Here is a 23,627-nt window from a genome sequence, read left to right on the forward strand (position 1 = left end):
AATGTTTGGGGTTTGATGAGAGGATGGGATCGTTGTCATTGATGCGGGGACTGACTTTTTTAAAAAACTGATTATTGTTTATTGTTGGTGGGTGTAAATTTGAGAGAAAATGTGAAAAAGGAGAATAAAGAAATTAAAAAGGGACTACCACCAGCACCACGTGGAATACAATCAATTCCAATGAGAAATGGTGCAGATTCGCCGCGTTTGCTATTGATACTCAGGAGCTGACACGCTGCAGCCGCATATACACACTGCACTCCCCACACACACACACCATCCCAGCCAACAAGTTGGTAGCAAGACGCACAGCCCCACAATTTATGGACGCCAAGCTCAAGACCCTCCTGGATGCCGTGGAGAGGCAGGCCACCCTGTACCCCGGCCCGGGAAGGAGGCTGCCAGCCACCGCTGTTTGCTGCCTGGGCGCAGGTGGCAGAGGCAGTCAGTACCATGAGCAACACCATCTGGACTGGCCAGCAGTGCCAGAAGAAACTGCACAATCCCCTCAGGGCGGCCAGGGTGAGTAAGCAGCACTGTGCTCCTGGCACCAACCCACGTCCCCAGCAGCCTTCCACCCCCCTCCCCGCCAGAGGGCAGCTGACCCCCAACCTACACCAGACCTTCACCCATAGCAGCCGACATGCCACTGAAGCCACCAGCTGCTAACCTCCTGGGCTGGGTTGGCAGGCAATAATCGAGACCCCGCATGGTTGCGGTTACCCGTGTGTCCTGATGTACTGACTTGGGATCCACCTAGATGTAGTGTTAGGGCCATAAGGCCAGAAAGTTAGACATCGTTAAGTTGGCACAGGTGCAGGGCACAGTATAGCGATAGCAGCTAGGTTATGACTCTGTATATATTTGTTCACATTAAACACCTGTTTACACTGCCTCTGTGCTGTGTTAGGAGGGCGGTGGGAGGGCTAGCCAGTTCCCCCCACCCCCGCCCAGTCAGTTAACCTGGAGGCGATCAGAGCGCCCGTAGGCTCCGGCATACATGTTGTGCAGCCTTCCGTGCCTGCCTGGGCCCCATGTCCTGCCCAACCTCACGCGCTCCCCCCCCCCCCCCCCCCCATCCTTGTTGGAGGAGGCCTGACGGTCATCCTCCTCCAGCACGTCGCTCACCGGCTGCTCAATGTTGTGGAGAAAGCAGGAGGCCGCCATGATGCGGGTGACCCTTAGTGCCATACTGGAAGGCCCCTCCAGAGCGGTCCAGGCACCCGAACCACATCTTCAGGATGTCGAACCACCACTCGATCACGTCCCTGGTTAATGGACATTGTTGTACTGGGTCCCCGCGTCAGTCTGTGGCCTTCACATCGGTGTCATTAGCCACGACCGCAGTGGGTAACGCCTGTCGCCCAGGAGCCAACCCCCAACATATTTCCAAATCAATTTGGTCTGATGCTTAAGAGGGAAACTCGAATGTGGTGGTGGTGTTCCCATATCTTTCTAGTTGGTAGTGGTCTCAGGTTTGGAAGGAGCACTGGCAATTTGCTGCAGTGCATCTTGCAAATGTGACACTGCTGCTGCCACTGTGCACTAAAAACCAATACCACCACACCCAAGAGCCGAAACTACCCCATCCCCTCCCCCAGTCCTGAATCTACACAAAGTCCCTTCCGCCAACCATGTACTCCCTCTAAACCACAAATGCCCTCCAAAAGAAAACACCACAATCAAAAGAAAAAGCCCCAAATACACAACATCAATTTCAATTAACAACTCTGTAAGAATGCACATAGAAGAAAAAAAAGGAAGGGGACCAGAGAGGAAATGGAACAAATCACACATCTTTACAACAAATGTCCACCACCAGCAAAGTCCCTCACTCAGTTCAGTCCAAGTCCTTGAGCCTTGACGTAAGCCTCCGCTTCCTCTGCTGCCTCGAAGAAATGGTCCTCGACATGATATATAACCCTCAGCCTCGCCAGGTAAACCACACCAAACCGCACCCCATTCTCAAAAAGCACCGACTTCACCTTATTAAAGGCCAGCAGCCTTCTTGCAAATTCTGCTGCGCCATTTTGGTATATTGAAATACTGCCGCCTTCCCATCAAACCTCCCGATTCTCCTTGGTCCACTTGAGGACCCTTCCTTCATCCGCTAGCTGTGAAAACATGCTGTCACTGCTTGTGGTGGCTCATTTGCCTAAATTTTGGTGGCGGTGGTGGTGTTGGGGAGTAACACCTGATCCTCCTTCCCCCATCAACTTCATAAGCATCGCCTCAAAATAGTCGGCCTGGGACCCCGAGGTTCTGCCACCTCGACTGTTTCTCCAGGTCCTCGACCTTAGCTATCAGGCCATTGTTCCCCTCCTCCACCCTGCGCATCTCGGCATCCAGAAACGCCAGCTGATCATTGTCGCCATAGTTCAACACCTCACCATGCTCCCGCACTGTTTTCAAAGTCTTTCCCAAAGTCTCCTTTAATGGGGACCAATGAATCATCCACCAGTATTCTGAAGGTCTCAATCATTTCTCTCCCTTGCGCCTCAAAATGTTTACCAAATTGCCCCACGATCTTTAATCCAGCATGACTTCGCACCTTGCTCAATTCCTCAGAAGGGCTACCGCTCACACCTTTCTTTCAAATAATATTTTTTGCGCCTTTTGACATCCTCACCGAAAAGACTCAAAATGGGACAAATTTGTCCACCAATAACCCTGGGAGCTGGGTGAAAAGAACCAAAAACCCAAGGACTCTCATGGGAGCTACCTTACGTGCAACCTCCTTCTACATGTCACCACCGAAAGTCCAACATAAATGGACATTTTTTTTTTAAAATTAGAGTACCCAATTTTTTTCCCCCAATTAAGGAAGAAGCATTGAAGGACAATGAGTCAGCCTGGAGGGGCCTTCAGAGATGTAGGTCTCCATGGTGCGTGACCCTCTCCCCTGCAAACAGCGTCAATTCAGGTTCTTTTCCATAGCTGCCACGCCCAGTCCCCGAAAGAAAAGAGGCAGGGGGATAGTGAGGAAATTGCAACAGCTTCCGCTGTTCCCCGAGCAGGGTGCTTTGGGGTCGGATGGGACCCTAGAAGGCCCGTTCCACCCAATACAATTTAGCGCCCCGGACTTGTTCAATTTCTCAGGGAAGGGGGTCAGCGATAACCCCCTGCTTCTTCGGTTCTTAGTGGGTTATAGTTTGGAAGACTCTGTCCCAACCGCTGTCTTCAGGGACCTCTGCCACCATCCCAGACCTGTTTCCGGAGTTATTTTCAGGGCCTTCCGGTGGTAAGGCGGCAGGGGTGGAACAGGCATCTGCACTACCGCCTCCAACTGGCCCGGAACCCCGGGAGGAACCAGAGGAGATCCCCACTGGCCCGGGACCCCGGGAGGAACCCGAGGAGATCCCCATTGGCAATGATCCCGGTGGTGGGATCAAGGCAGGCCCTGGGTTGGTTGGTGGGCCCATGTCGCCCGCCGCATTCAGTGTGGTGGAGGATTCGGGCCTGGAGGGCTACTGTCCGAAGCCCATCAGCCACCCAGTGTCGAGAGCGGAGGATACACATGAGGCTCTCTGCAGTGGGGTGCACGGTTCACTCGTGCCTGACACTGTTGCCCCTCATCCCCTCTGGGTGACTCCCAGAATCTGGCACATCTTAATTGAAGGTTCTTTTGTTTTACTGCCTCTGTAGATAGTTCAGGCAGTGTCCTATTGGGACTCCCTCCAGCAACACCCTAACTCCCTCCCTCCCACTAGCCTCCTTGCCCCTCTTTCTTCCCCGCCCCCCCTTCCTTTCCCTTCTGTTGGTACGGAGGCGAAGGTATCTGGTCTCTCCAGCACAAAGTTTAGTGATTGTACCATTTGTATTTGTAGATATGTAATGTGAACTGTTTTAATAATCAGAATATCTTACCCCCCCTTCCCGTACATTGGTACTGAGGGGGGGGGGGGGGGGGGGGGGGGGTGCCCGGTTTCTCCATAACAAAATTAGTGTTTGTACCATTTGGCCTTGTATATATTTTTACTGTTTTAATAAAAAGAAATGGCCAATTCACCTAATCTGCACACTTTTGGTGTAGGGGTGAAACCCACGCATCACAGGCAGAATGTGCACATGGACAGTGACCAGGGCCGGGATCAAATCCAGGTCCTCAGCGCAGTAGGCAGCAATGCTAACCACTGCGCCACCCGAGCTTAAATGGACATTGCGTGAAATCTATCACCCAATAAATGTAGCCTACACAAAATGCAACTGACATTCCAGATCAACACCCGAAAGATCAAGCTGCTCAAATTATTTTATTTTTTTCCAGGATTGATGCTTTGCCACCAACATGATTGGGATGATGAAATAAAGGAGTAAAACGTGGGCTCTTGACAACTTGATGTGGGAGTTTGAAGAGATTCCTAGATAAAACAAGGCTACATTTATCAAAGAGAATACACAAACCACAAGAATACTACTTCACAACACAGGTTGACTGCCACTGTTCTGATAAAACTGTGAATCACAAAATTAAGATTTTCTTCCTGCATTCATTCAGGTTTTCCAAAGTTTGATTTTCCTGTTGACTCCTTTTGGCGGAAAGAAGTGCTGGAGGGGCAAAATCCAATATGTTTCATTCATACCAAAGAATAAGTTTAAAAGTAGTCAATTTTGTATCTCATCCTTCCGTCGGAGGCCATGAAGTTCTAGGCGTTTGAAGATGACTACTCTGTCCAATTTAAACACATGTATTGTTGTCAAAGAGGTGCATGCAAATTTGGACTTGCAAAGTTCACGTTTCCAGTTGGTTTGTGCTATTTATAGAAGCAATGACTTTTACGGATGATATCACAACATATAGAGCAATTCTGTTATGAGGAGGTTCTCCCTTGTCTCAGGGTGATGGTGAAATCCTTCTATGGGTTATTAAGAGTGTCCACCCGGCCTCCATTTGAGCATTGATTTTCAATTTTTGCCATAGAATAACTTTTTTGACAAGCACTCATCAGATATTCTGACGAAACGTCCTGTCAATTTGTGAGAAACCAAACAGTGACCAAAAAGTTAATTAAAAAAATAAGGACAAACAGATGGCATAAGGAAATAGCAGATGTTCAACAAATATTTTGTGCCTGTTCTCACAGCAGAAGACAGAAATTCCAAACCAGAAAGGAGAGCAACCAAGGGGCAAGAAACAGTAGGAACTCTTTAAAGTCAATATCATCACTTAATATCATCAGCAAAAACTCGAGACCCATGTGGAACTAAAAGCCAACAAATACTTGAATCTGACAGCCTACATCCTCGGGTTCTAAAAGAGGTAGAGTAGAGATAGTGAACGTGGTTATGATTCTCTAAAGTTTCCTAGATTCCAAAACAACCCCAGCAATTGGAAATAAGGAAATGCAACAGCGCTGTTCAAAAAAGGGAGCCCGGTAGTGGCGGCGACACTGAGGATCTGGGGGCAGTGGAGACGGCACGGGGGGAGGCAGGTTGGGGAATTTCCGCTGCTGCCAGCCCGGAGGATACAGGACAGGGTGATTTCGGGTGTGTGGGTCGGAGAGGGTAAGGTCTCGGCGACTTACCAGGAGCTGCAGGTGGCGGAGGAAGCCTCGGTGGAGGAACTGAAGGGCAAGTGGGAGGAGGAGCTGGGTGAGAGCCTGTGGGCTGATGCCCTGGGCAGTGTTAATTCCTCGTCGTCTTGTGCCAGGCTCAGCCTGATCCAGTTTAAAGTGGTGCACAGGGCACATATGACAGGGGCGAGGATGTGTAAGTTTTTTGGGGTAGAGGACAGATGTGTGAGATGTTCGGGGAGCCCAGCAAATCACGCCCTAGTGTTCTGGGCGTGTCCGGCGCTTGAGGGGTTTTGGAGGGGCTTCGCAAGGGCTATGTCCAGAGTCTTGGATACGCGGGTAAAACCGAGCTGTGAGATAGCAATATTTGGGGTGACAGACGAGCCGGGAGTGCAGGAGCCGAAAGAGGCCGGAGTTTTGGTCTTTGCCTCTTTGGTAGGTTTGGGTTTATGTAAAGGGCGTTTGCCCCATTTTTGTTCTTAGTTTGTTAGATAGTTTAATTGTTAGAGGATTAAATTGCTGTGTGTTGGCGTAATGCCCTTTATATTTCTCTTTTGTATATTTTCTTTCCTTTCTGGAGTGTTTTGTAAAATTTTATTGGAAAATTTTTGAATAAACATATTTTATATAAAATAAAATAAAAGACGGGAGGGGGAAAAAAAATCAGAGAACTACAGGGCAGTTAGCCTGACACCAGCCTTCAGGAAAATGCTGGAATCCATCAAGAAAGTTTTAACAATGCAATATATAAAATAATGAGGAGCATTGACAAAGGTAGAGGAGTCTAGAACTAGAGGGCATAGGTTTAAGGTGAGCGGGGAGAGATACAAAAGAGACCAGAGAGAAATTACTTCACACAGAGGGTGGTGAGCATCTGGAACGGGCTGCCAGAGGCAGTGGTAGAGGCGGGTACGATATTGTCTTTTAAAAAGCAGTTAGACAGTTACATGGGCAGGGTGGGTATAGAGGGATATGGGCCAAAAGCGGGCAAGTGGGACTAGCTTAGTGATAGAAACTGGGTACATGGACAAGCTGGGCCAACGGGCCTTTTTCCATGCTGTAAACATCTATGACTCTAATGAACTTAGAAAATCATGATATGATCAGCTAAACAACATGGTGACTTTTTCCCCCAAAAGGAAAAACATGCTTGGCAAATTGAGTTATAGGCAAGATAGGGCGAGAGTTGGGGATGATAGATTAGCATGGAAAGTCGATTGGCTAACAGACAGGAAGGATAGACTAGGGATGAAGGAGAATTTAAATTGACAGACTGGAACAAATAAGGTGTCACAAAGGATTACTGAGGCCTTAGTTATTCACAATATGTATAAATGACAAATTGTACCATATAGAAACTTGCTGGTGATACAAAGCTAGGTGAAAATGTAAGCTGTGAGGACGGTATAAAGAAGCTACAAAAAGATATGGGCAACAAGGTGGCAGATGGAGTATGATATGGGGAACGTTTAAAATGTAAATGCTCAGACAGACTGGAATGTACGCATACGAGGAACGCAGAAAGGTAGCAAACAGATACAGCACGCAATTTGACATTTATTGCAAAAGGACTGGAGTTAAAGAATAAGGAAGCTTTTCTACAATTGTATTGAGCTTTTGTGAGACCACACCTCGAGAACTCTTGTCGTTTTGGTCTCCAAATTCAAAGAAGGATACACTTGCCCTGGGAGCAGTTGGACAAAGATTCACAATATTGGTTTCTCAGATGAGTGTTTGTCCAAAGATCAGAAGATGTTTTCTTAATGCAATTATTGGGTGCGAGGGTCACTGGCGAGGACAGCATTTATTGCTCACCCATAATTGGACTATAGAAGATGGTGATTAGCTGCTTTCTTGAACCACTGCACTTCTTATGGTGTAGGAGCATCCACAGTGCTGTTAGGAAGGCAGTTGCAGGCTAGTGTAGCCATCTGGGATGGCCACTTACAAAGGAAACATGGATACTTGCAAAGACTCAAGGGAAATATGGCCAATACAGGATTCAGGCAAACTCAGAGCCTAAATGTACATTTGCTAACAGAGAACCAGACAGTATCGAAACCCCTAGCCGATTTGCATTCTAATGGCCCATGTCCCCAGGACAAAGGACTGGTACTCAGGGATCAGATACAATTCCAGACACATTGGCGCCACTCCCTTCACCCAGGAAGCCCAAACAGCCACGGTCAATGATCGCTCAGGACACGCCCAGCCATCAAGGCACCCACCCCTTTATTGGCTCAAATCAAAGGCACTAATCGAAGCCTGCCGTATTATTGGGTCCAAAGCTAAGGACCGCCCAAAAGAGCGCAAAACCGCAAAGGATAAAGAGAGACACTGCCATGTGTTCGATCTCTTTTGGCCCTGGCACACCAGCACTCTTCGGCCCGGCATATACCTGAAGCCAACTGCAGCACCACGACCAGAAGCAAGTTCAAGATCAACAATCGCTACCAGACGGATGAGCCCAGCAGAACCGAAGTTACTCCTCCAGACCCAGCCACTCCAGATCCGAACAAAGGCCTTGTTCCTCTGCCAAAGCCGGGTGCCTGAAGTTAAGTACAGGTTGTTATAATGTTAGGTATAATTTAGCTTGTAGTGTTTTTATGTTGCATGTGCGAGTTAATCCTGTGTGTAAATAAACTATTATTTAACTTGATCTAACTGACTGGTTGTTGGGTCTTTGATCAATATCCGGTTGAACCTTGTGGTGGTATACCTGCCGACTCTGAAAAGCAATATTATGATGAAATGACAACATTATTGGTGACGCTGATGGGAAAGTATCCCACTCATTAAAAGGGCAACACTCGGACAGTGAGAAGCTCAGAGGGGAACTTCCATGACTGCTGCCCTTGTGCTTCGAGAGGGTAGAGGTTAGGTGCTGACTAAGCAGCCTTGGTAAGGTCCTGTAGTACATCTGGTAGATGGTACACACTGCTGCTACTGTGCAGTGTTGGAGGGAGTGAATATTTGTGGATGGGGCCAATCAAGCAGGCTGCGTTGTTCTGTATTGTGTCATCTAGACAAGTGGAGAGGATTCCATCAAGTTTTGGACTTGTGCCTGGTCGATCGTGGATAGTTTGGGGACTCAGGCAAGTTACTCGCCACATGATTCCTAGCCTCGGACTTGCACTTGTAGCCACAGTATTTATATGATTGGTCCAGTTCAATTTCTGGTCAATGGCACCTTCCAGGATGTTGGTAGTGGGGGATTCAGCAATGGTCGTGCTATTGAACGGCAAGGGCAATAGTTAGATTCTGTTTTGATGGAGATGGTCATGGCCTGGTACAAATGCTACTCGCCATCTGTCAGCCCAACCCTGGATATTGTCCACGTCTTGCTGCATTTTGACAGTCCAGAATCTGCACCATCGTGAATGGTGAACATCTGTTCCATGATGACTGCACTTCACCACTTCTGATCTTATGTTGGAGGAACAATGAACAACGAATACACAACAGGAACAGGCCCTTCGGTCCTCCAAGCCTGCGCTGATCAAATGTCCTATCTAGACCAACCACCTGTATCCTTCTATACCCCGTCTGCTCATGTGCCAATCCAGATAAGTCTTAAAGGTCGCGAACGTATCTGCCTCAACCACCTCACTTGGCAGTGCATTCCAGGCCACCACCACACTCATGTAAAAACCTTCCCCCGTACATCTCTGCTGAACCTTTCCCCCTCACCTTGAACTTGTGCCCCCTTGTAATTGTCATTTCCACCCTGGGAAAAAGCCTCCAACTGTTCACCATGTCTATACCCCTAATAATTTTATAAACTTCTGACAAGTCTTCCCTCAGCTTCCATCTCTCTAGGGAGAACAATCCCAGTGTATTCAATCTCTCCTCATAGCTAATACCCTCCATACCAGGCAACATCCTGGTAAACCTTTTCTGTACTCTCGCCAAAGCCTCCATGTCCTTCTGGTAGTGCGGTGACCAGAATTGGACACAGTATTCCAAATATGACCTAACCAACCTTCTATATAACTAACATAATTTGAGCTTTTATACTCGATGCCTCATCCAATGAAGGCAAGCATGCCATATGCTTTCTTTACCACCATTTCCACCTGTGCTGCCACTTTTAAGGATCAGTGGACCTGCACGCCCAGATCTCTTTGTGTCGCTACGCTCCTGATGGTTCTGCCATTTATTTTATAGCTCCCACCTGAATTGGATCTACCAAATGCATCACCTCAAATTTGTCTGGGTTATCTGCCCAATTTTGCACCTTATGTCCTGTTGTATCCTCTGACAATCTTCATCACTAACCACAACTCCTGCAATCTTAGTATCATCTGCAAACTTGCTAATCAGACCCGTATCATCCGCAAACTTGCTAGTCAGACATGCTACGTTTTCTTCCAAGTCATTTACATATATTACAAAGAGCAGAGGTCCCAGTAAAGTGATTTAATCTTTTGCACCAGGCTGCCATGAGACCTTATCAAATGCTTTACTAAAGTCCATGTAGACAACATCCACAGCCCTTCTCCCATCAATTATTTTTGTCACCTCCTCAAAAAGCTCAATTAAATTAGTGAGACATGACCTCCCTCGTACAAAACCATGCCATCTGTCACTAATAAGACCATTCACTTCCAAATGTGCATAGATCCTATCTCTGAGAATCTTCCAACTTCACGATCACCGACTTCAGTTCAGTGGCCTATAATTACCGGATTATCCTTGCAACCTTTCTTAAATAACAGTACAACGTTGGCTATCCTCCAATCCTCTGGGATCTCACCTGTGGCCAGTGAGGACACAAAGATTTCTGTCAGAGGTCCAATGATTTCAACTCTGGTCTCAGTAATCTGAGATAGATGCCATCTGGCCCTGGGGATTTGTCTACCTTAATGTTTTTTAACACACCTAACGCTTCCTCCCTCGTAATAGCGACCTGTTCTAAAGTGTTTACACATCCCTCTGAGACACGACCAATCAAAGTGCCCCTCTCCCTTGTGAGTACCGATGGAAAATACTCATTAAGGACCGTCACTGATGAAGCAGCTGAAGAAGGTTGGGTTTAGGACACTACTCTGAGGAACAATGATGTCCTGCAATGGAGATGATTGGCCACAACCATCTTCCTTTGTGCTCGGTATGACTACCCAGCGGAGATTTCCCCCCCCCCCCCCCACCGCCTCCAATTTGCATCAACTCCAGTTTTGCTAGGCTCCTTGATTTCATATCCAGTCAAATATTGCCTTGATATTAAGCAGTCACTCTTAGCTCATCACTGGAGTTCAGTTCTTTTATCCATGTTTGAGCCAAGGAGCCGAGTAGCTCAGGTGGAACCCAAACTGAGCGTCAGTGAGCAGGTTATTTCTGCATGTGCTGCTTGATAGCATTGTTGATAACCCCTTCCATCACTTTATTAATGATAAAGAGTAGTAATAATCTTGAGTGTCACAAGTAGGCTTACATTAACACTGCAATGAAGTTACTGTGAAAATCCCCTAGTCGCCACACTCCGCCGCCTGTTTGGGTGCACTGAGGGAGAATTCAGAATGTCCAATTCACCTAACAAGCACGTCTTTTGTGACTTGTGGGAGGAAACCGGAGCAGCCGGAGGAAACACACAAAGACACGGGGAGAATGTGCAAACTCCGCACAGACAGTGACACAAGGCGGGAAACAAATCGGGTCCCTGGCACTGTGAAGCAAGAGTGCTAACCACTGTGTTACTGTGCCGCCCATTACAAATGGAGCAGTAATTGGCCAGGTTGGATTTGCCCAGGACATACCTGGGCAATGTTCCATATTCCAGGGGAGGTGTCAGCATTGTAGTTGTACTGGAACAGTTTAGTTAGAGGTGGTTAGAGATCCTGCAAGTTCCGACGTTCTATTGACGGAATATTGTCAGAACCTTTGCAGTATCCCATGCCTTCAGCTGTTTCTTGATGTCACATGGAGCAAATAGAATTGGTTGAAGAATAGCATCTATAACGCTGGGGACCTCCGGAGGAGGCCAAGCTGGATCATCCACTCAGCACTTATGGCTGAAGAAGAGAACTTGACACGGTCAACAGGACTGAGTTTGTCATTGTCGTTTCCAGTACCTTGATCAATGTCAGGTGACCCATCCAGTTTGATTGCTTTTAGACTTATTAGCAGTGTGATACAACAGAGTGGCTTGCTGGACCATGTCAGGGGGCATTTAAGAGTGAACCACATTGCTGTGGGTCTGGAGTCAAATAAAAGACAGACCAGGTAAGGATGAGAAATTTCCATAGGATTCCCACAGTGCAGAAGGAGGCCAGTCAGCTCATCGCATTTGCACCAACCCTCACCTTGACACACTTCCCCGCCCCATGACCGCCACCCCACAACCCCACCGAACCTGCACATCCTTGGACACCAAACGGCAACCTAGCATGGTCAATCCACCTAACCTGCACATCTTTGGATTGTGAGAGGAAACGGGAGTAGCCAGAGGAAACCCACCCAGACATGGGAAGAAAGTACAAACTCTACCCAAGGTCAGAACTGAACCAGAGTCCCTGGCCTGGTGAGGCAACAATGCTAACTACCGTGTCACCATGCCGCCTTTCCCTAAAGGTCATTCGTGAACCAGATGGATTTTTATAACCACCGACAATGGTTTCATGGCCATCATTAAACTTTTAATTCCAGATGTTATTGAATTAAAGTTTCATCACCTGCCATGGGATTTGAAAGCGGGTCCCCAGAGTATTACCCTGGGTCTCTGGATTACTCGTAAGAGTATGTTCAAGATAGAGAGGCAGAGCTTTGATCTCTTGGGAATCAAGGGATGGATACAAGTGGGCAGGAAATTGGATCAACCAGGATCGGATTGAATGATGCAGGCTCAAGGGGTCACAATGTCTGGCTTCTATTCCTTTGTCTTACGTTCTTATGAAAATTAAAGGCTGCTGCCACCCATAAAAACCTATCACAAACTACTGCCATCCTGTAAGCACACTGGAGCATTTTTTGTAGGTGATTTCCTGGAGCGATTCCCCAGATCCTCCACCTTCTCCCTCAGCCTCTTTTGGATCTCCCTCATCACTCCCATCTCAGCCACCAACGAGGCCAACTGCTCCTTGTGCTCCCCCACGGCCTCCTCCACTTTCTGGATTGCTCGGCCTTGGGGCTCCAGCCTCTGGCTCCCTCGATCCCGGACTTAATCGGACAGTGGATTACAAAGTGGAAAATGAAATCATACCTTGAATAAAATGTTATTCTTCATTGCAGTGTGATTTTAAAGCTCAAACCAAAACTAGAGGTTACTGTATTCCCACTTACATCTCCTGTTGTCCCATCTTTTGTTTCTTTACTTGGCTCATTACGATCTCCTTTTGCCTTGCACCAATCTTTTTGTCATTTAACCTCGCCCTGCCTTCCACCCAAAGATCTCACTTTTATTCCCAACCCTACTGAACGCTTTCCTTACTTCTGTATTTATTTCAATCTGGTTACATCTCCAACTTCTACCGTTCAAATGCAGGTCATTCACCGGAAATGTTTCCATCTCCACGATTGCTGCCTGACTATTTCTAGCATTTCCTATTTTCTATTTCTAGCATTCATAATATTTTGGTTTCTTGATATGGGTAAAAAAGATAAGCTAGACTTCCAATAGTGGCCATATAGTGAGCAATCACACATTCGGTGGCTCCCGCTCAAGGCAGATTTTTTCTTCTTTTCTCCACCAGAAGGGCGAAGCATTTGAGTGCAACAGGTGCAGCACTGCCTGGGGATGATCTTACTCCTCTGATGTGGCTGGTGGATGGATCCACGAACTAGGAGTAGGGCAAGAACGAAAGAGCTGCTGGAGCAGAGTCTTCATGGTGTGCCACAGGATAAGATGGCAGAGGGCAAGGGGGCTGCTCTGCCTACCTACTGGTCGACAGAGCAGTTAATAGGGTTCCTCAACGAAAGCTTTTGGCAGGAGAGGAAAGAGGCCCAGGAAGACCGAGCCAAGGGGATGGAGCCGATTAAGTCAGGGATCGAGAGAGACAAAACCTCAGGATCGTTGGGATGCCCGAAGGCATCGAAGATGCAGAGAATTGTGTGTATGTGGTTAAGATGCTGGAGAAACTGATTGGGGTCGACCGAACACACAGGGCACTGAAGAGGAGGCTGCAGGCAGGTTAGCTACCGAGGGCAATGGTGGTGTGGTTGCACCACTTTCTGGACAAGGACAGCATTCTTCGATGGGCGAGGCAGACCAGGAAATGTACCTGGGAAGGGAACAAGCTGCAGGTGTACTAAGACCTGGGAGCAGAATTGGCGAGGAGGGGGCCGGGTTCGACCGGGTCAAGGCTGCTCTCTTGGGGGTGAAGTCTGGAGTATTGTACCCAGCCCACACGTGGGCGACTTTCCAGAAGCGAGTACTATTTCAACATGCCAGAGGAAGCGATGGATTTTATGAGAGACAATGGACTGGGAGGAGAGTGAGGACATTGAACGTGAGGAGTTGGTGCATTCTTCAATGTGTTGGATGGTGGGTTGTTTGGAGGGCAGGTTTTTCACGGGGGAATAACGATGGTGTGCACCTTTTGTTATTCTTTCGGGGTTGCATAGTTTGGGGGGGGAGGGGGTAGGGTGGTTGGAGGCCTTGGGTGGGATGCACCATACGAACTGGGCGGGCTGGTTAACAGGAGTGAAGTGGGGGGTTGCCAGGAGGTAAGCGCAAAGGGGAGGGGGAGTAAAAAGAGAGAGAGTTGCTGACAAGGGTGTGGTTGCTGTGGCACAGCTGGAAAAGGATCGATGACGGTTGACATCCGAGGGTGGGCCTGGAGGGTTGCGTGAAATGGGCCGGGGGCTGGCTCAAGGAGGGATATGGCTGATCAGCAGGGGAGAAGGGCGCAGAACCCCCTGACCAGGCTGCTCACATGGTACTTGAAGGGGCTGAATGGACTGGTCAAATGGTCACGAGTTCGCGCACTCAAGTTTGAAGGCAGGCGTGGCCTTTTTGCAGGAGATGCACTGAAAGATATGGAACCAGACAAGGTTGAGGAAAGGATGGGAGGGGCAGGTGTTCCATTCGGGACTGGATATCAAGACGAGGAGGGTGGCTGGGCTGGTGAATAAGCGGGTGGCGTTCGAGGTGGGGAACATTGTAGTCGTATCGTGTGGGAGGGGGAGCTGGGCGGGGGGGGGAAAAGAGTACATCTCAATTCGGGCGCACAGGAAAAAAAAACAGTGGACGGAGATGGCAAGGCTGGTAGACAAGATGAGGGTAGACAGGAGGTTATCAGAGGCTCCGGAGGCAGGGCTGTTGAAGAAAAGACAGAGGCCCCAGATGGAGTTTGGGCTAGTGTCTACGGGGAATGTGATGGGGCAGTTATGGAGGGCCAGAGGGGCAGTGTAGGAGTACAGGGAGAAGGCGAGCAGGATGTTCGCCCATCAGTTGAGGAAGCAAGAGGCGGCGAGGGAGATTGGAAGAGTGCAGGATGTTAATGGTACGGTGGTGATGGACCCAGAGGGGGTGAATGGAGTTCAGATGCGTTGGGCAGTATTGGGGACATCAAGGGATTTTAGAGAAATTTGGCTGTTTTTTGGGTTACAAGTTGAATATGGAAAAGAGCGACGAGACTAGAGGGCAGGAGAGGAGGTTAGTGGAATTGCCATTCAGGGTGGTGGGGGAGAGCTTTAGAAATGTGTTTTTCAAACTTTTTTTCTGGGGACCCATTTTTACCAACCGGCCAACTTTCGCGACCGACCATTTTTGCTTACCTTTAATGTGACAGGTGAGCCTGCTTGGTCCTCATGGTCTCACTTGTTTGTCATTCAATGTTACATTTCTGTATGGGTTGTTCATCAGAGGTCCTGGAGCTCACACCAGCACTGCTTTGTCCTGCTGTGAATTCTCCTGAGCCACTCTCTCCAGCAGGTTTAGTTGTGAAATCCTGGCCTGCTTGTGTCTCATGCCCTCTCTTTCTTATTACAAAACAATACATTTTAAATTTTACCCTCCCGTTGCTGGTTTGCAGCTGACAAAATGGAGGAATCACAATCACGCCCAGAGCACATGGCGTCAGTGTTCGGGGCATGGGACTTGTTCTCTGCCGCTTCAGGCAAGAACACTGCAATGAATTTTTAAAAAAAAACATTTTATTAAGGCATTTATGATTTCATAACAACAAATACAAATGCAAACATAACCCAGTAAATAACACCCCCCTCCCCCCCACCCCCAACTGCATTGAAGTTGAAAAAATAAATCATCTTCTGGGTCAGCGTGCTGACGTCAGAGGGAGGCAGTGTTTCTCGCTGGACTCCGGGCCTGCGCACTGATGAGCAGGCACAAATATGCAGCGCGCCCGCCTTCTGAAAGCAAGTTGCGGCCGTAATTTTTAAAGCCTCTCGCAGCCAGTATTTTTAAAAGCCGGCTGCTGCGGCTATTGAGAATCAATTCCTGTGGTCGGGAACGCCTTGATGGATGGCTTTGCGACACTCACGGCACCCGCCCATGACACACCTGCGAGTCGCAACCCCAACTTTGAAACTGACTGCTTTAGATACATGAATATTCATGTAACTTGGGGCTGGGCGCAACTGCACAAGTTGAACCTGGCTCGGCTGGTAGAACAGAGGAAAGTGGATTTCAAGAAGTGGGGTGTGCTGCCGCTGTCGCTGGCAGGACGGGTGCAGACAGTAAAAATGATGGTGCTGCCAAGGTTTTGGTTTCAGAACCTCCCAGTTTTCATCCAGATGTTGTATTTTTAAAGAATTTTAATGTACAGATTTGTGGGTGGTGAAGTCCCTGCAGGTTAGGAGGGTTTTTCTGGAGTGGGGGCGAAGGGGGGGTCTGGCGCTGCCGAACCAAATGAACTACTACTGGGCGACGAATATTGCTATGGTTGGGAAATGGGTTGTGAGGGAAGGGTCGGATGGAGACGGCGTCACAGAGGGGAACATCTTTGAGGGCTTTGCTGTCAGCGCCTCTGCTGTTCTCACTGGCCAGGTACTCGGTGAGTCCAGTGGTCGGCTTAAGGGTGTGTGGGCACCGATCTAGGAGAAGTTAAGTTAATCTGAGGGGGCCGCTAGACAGGGTTCACTCGGAGGTGGAAGCTGTTTATTGATCTCTTTAAAGGAGTTTTGAGGGGTCGGGGGGGAGGGGGGGGGTAGAAGAGAGGGGGGGGCAATGGGGAAGGTGGAATGTGAGAAGGGATGGTATTAGGGGAGGGCGGGAAGTGGGTGTTAGTTCATATGAAAATGCCTCATATTTTTCTAAAGAAAATGATAAGCTACTATCTCCTAAAACAGACTCTGAAAACTGTTTTACCTAATACACGCATCTAGGTGCAGACTTGTTCAAGATGCACACATTAAAAATTAAACTGGAAGCGAGCATAAATTATTCAGTCTTTTATTAATAAACATCATGCAATATCCATATAACCTATTTCACTTTTAGGAGTAAAATTTACTTACTACCTCCTAAAATTAATTAAACTAACTTAGAAAGAACAGCATTATAGGCAGAATCGGGTACAGTAAACCAGCGTGTCATTCTTTGTGTGTCATTCTTCAGAGTATAACCCAAGTCACTGGAGTTAGGCCATCTGCCAGATAACTATCATGTGCTATATTTTCTTTCTCCTTCCACCTCAATTTCTGAAGACCCCACATAATATTTTGAATAACTCTTCCTCTGTTGGATAAAATTAAGCTAACGTCTCTACCCTAGATTGCCAATAATAGCAATTCCCTTCCTCACTTTTTCAGGTTTCATTGCATATTTGGTCTTTCAGCTGGCACTTTGAACAAACCCTGTCTACCTGTTCAACTGGACATAAACAGCAACATTCAAAAATGTACAGAAGAGGCCTGTGTACGCTGACCAGTCGTTTTCATTCAACTAACATCTCCAACACAATGTAACTGGTCATTTATTGGACCTTCCTGGCTAATTAATTAGTGTGTTTATCTCTGCCTCAGGACCTTACTGCACAAGTTCCTCAGCGTAGTATTTTCAATTCAACTTCAGCTACTTGAAAAGACCTTCCCTCCATCACATGATCAGAAATGGGACTATTTGCGGATTACCGCAGTGTCCAATTCCATTCACAATTCTTCAGGCAACAAAGGAAACTGTGCCTGCCTACAGCAAAAAATTGAACAACATCCATGTTTGGGCTTTGGCTAAGTGACAATTACCAGTGCCAGACAATGAGCATTTCCAAATAAGAGAGTTTATTGACCTCCCCTTGACATTCAATGACATGACCACTGTAAAAATTCCCACAATCAAAAATCGCTGGTCCCAAAGACCAGAACACTAATTTGGACCAGCAACAAGTGATGTGCTTACAAGAGGTCACAGGTTGGATATTCTGCTGAGAAGTGTTTCACCTCCAGATTCCCTTTCATCCATTTGACATAGAATCATAGACGTTTATAGCATGGAAACAGGCCCTTCGGCCCAACCAGTCCATGCCTCCCAGTTTTTACCATTAAGCTAGTCCCAGTTGCCCGCACTTGGCCCATAACCCTCTATACCCATCTTACCCATGTAACTATCTAAATGCTTTTTAAAAGACACAATTGTACCCGCCTCTACTACTACCTCTGGCAGCCCATTACATACACTCACTACCCTCTGAGTGAAGAAATTACCCCTCTGGGCCCTTCTGAATCTCTCCCCTCTCACCTTAAACCTATGCCCTCTAGTTTTAGACTCCCCTACCTTTGGGAAAAGATGTTGACTATCTACCTTATCTATGCCCCTCATTATTTTATAGACCTCTATAAGATCACCCCTAAGCCTCCTACGCTCCAGGGAAAAAAGTCCCAGTCTATCCAGCCTCTCCTTATAACTCAAACCATCAAGTCCCAGCAACATCCTAGTAAATCTTTTCTGCACTCTTTCTAGTTTAATAATATCCTTTCTATAATAGGGTGACCAGAACTGCACACAGTATTCCAAGTGTGGCCGTACCAATGTCTTGTACAACTTCAACAAGACGTCCCAACTCCTGTATTCAATGTTCTGACCAATGAAACCAAGCATGCCGAATGCCCTCTTCACCACCCTGTTCACCTGCGACTCCACCTTCAAGGAGCTATGAACCTGTACTCCTAGATCTCTTTGTTCTATAACTCTCCCCAACGCCATACCATTAACTGAGTAGGTCCTGGCCTGATTCGATCTGCCAAAATGCATCACCTCACATTTATCTAAATTAAACTCCATCTGCCATTCGTCGGCCCACTGGCCTAATTGATCAAGATCCCGTTACAATCCTAGATAACCTTCTTCACTATCCACTGTGCCACCAATCTTGGTGTCATCTGCAAACTTACTAACCATGCCTCCTAAATTCTCATCCAAATCATTAATATAAATCACAAATAACAGTGGACCCAGCACCGATCCCTGAGGCACACCACTGGTCACAGGCCTCCAGTTTGAAAAACAACCCTCTACAACCACCTTCTGTCGTCCAGCCAATTTTGAATCCAATTGGCAACCTCACCCTGGATCCCATGAGCTTTAACCTTCTGCAACAACCTACCATGCGGTACCTTGTCAAAGGCTTTGCTAAAGTCCATGTAGACAACGTCTACTGCACTGCCCTCATCTACCTTCTTAGTCACCCCCTCAAAAAACTCAATCAAATTTGTGAGACATGATTTTCCACGCACAAAGCCATGCTGACTGCCCCGAATCAGTCCTTGCCTCTCTAAATGCTTGTAGATCCTGTCTCTCAGAATACCTTCTAGCAACTTACCTACTACAGACGTTAGGCTCACCGGTCTGTAGTTCCCAGGCTTTTCCCTGCTGCCCTTCTTAAACAAGGGCACAACATTCGCCATTCACCTGTGGCTGCCGATGATTCAAATATCTAAATAAGTCAAGTAGGATGGTCCCTAGATGAATACAGGTCCAGAAACATTAAGAATGCAACACCCTGCTTGATTAGGAACCTCAGACTGCTTGTCCAGCATATAGTACTGGATGAGCAGAAATTGTCTCCAACTAAAGGAAAACCAAAGCCTTTGGCCCCTGCTACAAACTCTTTCCCTAGCTACGGACTCCAACCCTATACCTGGTAATAGTCTGTGGCCAGAACGTTCACAACGTTGGTGTTATATTTGACCCATGGATGAACTTCCAACCACATATCCACCATCGTCAAAACTGTGTTTCCACCCGCCTACTCTCTGAGAGAATACTCATCTAATTCTGGCCTTTGAATATTGCCTCTATTCCTCTGGCAGCCATGCCTTCAGCTGCCTGGGTGCCAAGTTCTGGAATTCCCACTGTAAAACTCTCCTGCTCTATTTTTCATTCCTCCTTTAAAATTACTCTTAAAAGTTACATCTTTGAACAAGCTTTTGATCATCTACCAAATATCAGCTTATGTGACTAACTTCCCTTTATAATGGCCCTGAGATGTTTTGTTATGTTAAAGGAACTAAATAAATCAAAGTTGTTGTTGCTAAACATTCACTTCCTCCCAGCATACTGTGGCAACAATGTGTACCACTGACAAGTTGCATTGCAGCTTCTTTGACTGCACCTTCCAAACCCACAAGACAAGGGGAGCAGGTTCATGGGAACACCATCATCTCCAATGTCCCCTCCGGTCACACACCAACCTGATTTAGAAATACTTGACCATTCCTTTGTTGTCACTGCTTGGTAAATCCGGAACTCCCTACCGAACTCCACTATGGGTGAACCTTCAGTACATGTACTGCAGCAGTTCCAGAAGGTCAATCACCACCACCTTCTTAAAGGCAATAAAAGGACTGGCAACAAACATGCCTCATGAATGAACTAGAAAACTTCATTACAAGGTACTGTTAATGAGTACAAGTTTATCTAGCCCACCCCTGGTGAAAATTTGCAATATTGGGTGACCATTTGATCAAAATGTATTACTACCAATGCAAAAGCTAACTTTAAAATAAAGCTCTATCTAGTTTAAAAAGTTGCACTACTTAGGTTACAACGGTTGACATTTTACATGCGACACAGTTGATTCCATCTCAATCAAAAGCCATACAATTAAGATGTAATAAAGTTGTTTCTATCATTGAGCCATACCCCCATAAATTGCAATGTTAAAACAGTGGGATGGGAGCAGAGGTCAGCAGCAAAGGAGGAAAGAGGTGTGTCAAGAATACAATTAGCAAACTCCTAAATGTAATTCTTCCTCATCTAACTACAGTTTGTCACTTTGATATGTTTACTGTTTTTTTTTGAGATGGTGCAACAGTAAATATTACAAAACGCGGACTCTTTAGGCACAAGGCCAACTGAGTGGTGGGGAAAACAAAGCCACACCTGCCCTTGGGGATGCTTGATACCTTCTGGGTGGAGTGGAGGGATTAAAAAGTTACTGAATCTTCCAGCACTGAGCCTTCGGATCATTAATATCCAAGCAGTCTTGGACATGCACAAATAAAATGTTAAAGTACATTATTTTCTGTTAATCTAATGCTAATTAATATGCATACGTGTCGAAGATCTCCCTCACACACACGCATTCGAAGTCTCACCATAAATTAATGGAAATTGGGGGGTGGGGGGACGCCTAGCATTTCGAAATGGACGAGCAAACAGTATGTCGTTTGGTTGAACATGCACGGGTTGTCCTTATAATCGAACAGATACTCGATCAACCCAACTCAATAGATTGGCACATAAATCCAAACATTGTACACATTTCGAAACTCGTCACCGTCCTTGAACTGCAAGTTCAGCAGCCAGTAGGTGTAAAGTTATCCTATGAAGTATTTTGCATCAACCATCCAGGAGATTATTCAGGGCGGCGGGATGAGTTCTCGTTGCGCAAGGAAATAGAGGATTACACAAAACCAAACAGAACAAAAAATACAAACCTGCCACAAAACAGCGACAGCACCCAATACTTCAGAATGTGCGAGATTTCCCTATTTCACAGCTGGCTGAGAAGCGAGGGTTAGGGGGACACACAAGTGTTTGACAAATCGGTTCATAAAACAGGAATTTTGTTGGAATAACCAAAAATAAGCTGTGTGGCTTAAGAGCTCATCGATAAATTAACAACAAACCTCACAGTTTAGGGCTGCCTAAGAAATCAACCGTTGTTTATTTGGGACATTTAACCATGAAAGGGACATCACTGCAGTGAGTTGGTTGAGACTCCGTGTTTTAAACAGTCCAGCCGGGGTGGGGGACGGTGGCTGTGAAAATATTCCGGGGGGGGGGGGGGCGGCTGCCCTTCCCCGGGGGGCCCGGCGGCTCAGGGGGGAGGGGGAGACGTCGGTTGCAGATTCAAAACCTTAACATGGCGGCGGTCCGTATAACGAGCCACTTACCTGATCGATGGAGAGATGTATCGCCTGGCTGAGCGGCAACAAAAGAGTGGAGCCGGTGGTGCTGCTGCCACTCGAAGCCATGTTGAACAGCGAGACCCTGCCGACTCACAGCCATAACAAGAGGGAGCCCGGCCCCGCCCCCCACACAGAGAGCCCCGCCCCCATCCACAGAGCCCCGCCCCCCCCCACAGAGAGCCTCGCCCCCATCCACAGGGAGTCCCGCCCCCTCACAGAGAGCCCCGCCCCCATCCACAGAGCCCCGCCCCCCACACACAGAGCCCCCCCCACAGAGAGCCCCGCCCCCATCCACAGGGAGCCCCGCCCCCCACACACAGAGCCCCGCCCCCCCACAGAGAGCCCCGCCCCCATCCACAGAGCCCCCCCCCCCCACAGAGAGCCCCGCCCCCATCCACAGGGAGTCCCGGCCCCTCTCCCACACAAAGGGAGCCCCACCCCCACCCACAAGGAGCCCCGCCCCACCATCATCCAAAGGGAGCCACACCCCCACCAACAGGGAGCCCCGCCCCCAGCCCGGCCCTCACTAATAGGGAGCGCCACCCCCACCCATGTGTGTTGTGTGTTCTGGATCAAATACAGGTCACCAACACTTGAAGCAATGCAACACTATTTTATTAAAAGGTTAACTATTTAAACATACTTGAACTGTGGGTAAATACGATACCAGCTTTAACTAAAGACCTTTGCCTTGTCCTAACCAGTTGATGCACTCAACACATGGTGAATTTCTGTGTTGCAGGCTGTGAGCTCTGTGCTCCTGGCTAGCTGCTACTCGAATGAGTGGGAACTCTGATGTCCCCTGTCTTTATAGTGCGTGTGCTCTCACTGGTGATTGGCTGCGGTATTGTGTGTGTTGATTGGTCCCACTGTGTGTCCATCAGCGTGTGTCTGCACCATGATATACTGGTGTATATTATGACATTCCCCCTTTTATATAAAAAAAATGTGCCTGCGTGACAATAAATAGTGTGTGGTGAATGTTTCTGACTACGTGTGTGCGAAATATTTACAGGTCTATGTACATAAAACTAAGCTATTCACATGGGAAGGTGCCTGGTGCGGAAAAAAACAGTGTGTCACACAAATAACGAAAATGAACACTATATACAAACCACTTGAATGATTAAACGGAAGAACAGAACAGACCAGAGAGTCCATTAGTGCAAAGTTCACAAATTAAGTCTCTGAGGTGGGCGACGAATTCTGGTTGACCGTCAGGGTGGCACACCACTCATCGTCTGGATCGATGCTGTATACCGACAGCGGCTGGTGTCTTTGCTTCGGGGACAGCCTGTTTTTCGTTACGACACCGACTCGAAAAGGCGCCTTCGTGTCCTCGGTGTCACTGCTGTGTGGGAGGTCCGCATCGGACTCGGTGACCGTGGGTTGAATTGCCCGAACATTCCTGTGAGGCTGGCTGAAGCGATATGAATTGGAAAGCTGAGCTGCTCGACAGCAGGCAGCATAGTGGCCAAGTCTTCCACATCGTAGGCATTGTCGAGATTTTGCGGTTTAAATGGGCGGAGCCAGTTGCCACACGTCGTGACGTCAGCACGTTCACTGCGCCACTGCGCATTACGTTCCTCCATGTCGCCGTCCCCTCGTCAGTGCGTACAAGCGCGGGCGTCCGCGGAATGCGCGCGAAATGGCCGCCCACATCCAGGCTGAGGCCCTGGAGGTGTTCAATCACTTGGACCCATTCCGCCTCGTGGGAACCTTGCCGCGCCGTTTCAGCCGCTTGTATATGGGAGTACCGACTGGTGGCATTTTCATGTAGGACACAGGTCTCGATGGCCGTCGCTA

At 47.8% G+C, this 23,627-nt stretch overlaps 1 protein-coding gene across 4 annotated transcripts in view; it reads right to left on the minus strand.

The window, feature by feature from the left end:
- The window catches only part of mboat2a (membrane bound O-acyltransferase domain containing 2a), a 247,239-nt gene extending 225,294 nt beyond the window's left edge, over positions 1–21,945 (minus strand). For 2 of the 4 annotated variants that reach the window (XM_072498734.1, XM_072498732.1), the window contains exon 1: positions 21,807–21,945. In XM_072498734.1, the coding sequence (XP_072354835.1) occupies positions 21,807–21,887 (81 nt within the window). In that variant the 5' untranslated portion in view covers positions 21,888–21,945. Of the gene's footprint in view, positions 1–21,347; positions 21,601–21,806 lie in introns of those variants that run through there. The other 2 variants (XM_072498733.1, XM_072498735.1) reach the window with 2 other exon arrangements.
- Between the last annotated feature and the right edge of the window lie 1,682 nt (positions 21,946–23,627).

Source organism: Scyliorhinus torazame, chromosome 4 (genome assembly GCF_047496885.1).
Source record: "Scyliorhinus torazame isolate Kashiwa2021f chromosome 4, sScyTor2.1, whole genome shotgun sequence".
NCBI lineage: Eukaryota > Metazoa > Chordata > Chondrichthyes > Carcharhiniformes > Scyliorhinidae > Scyliorhinus > Scyliorhinus torazame.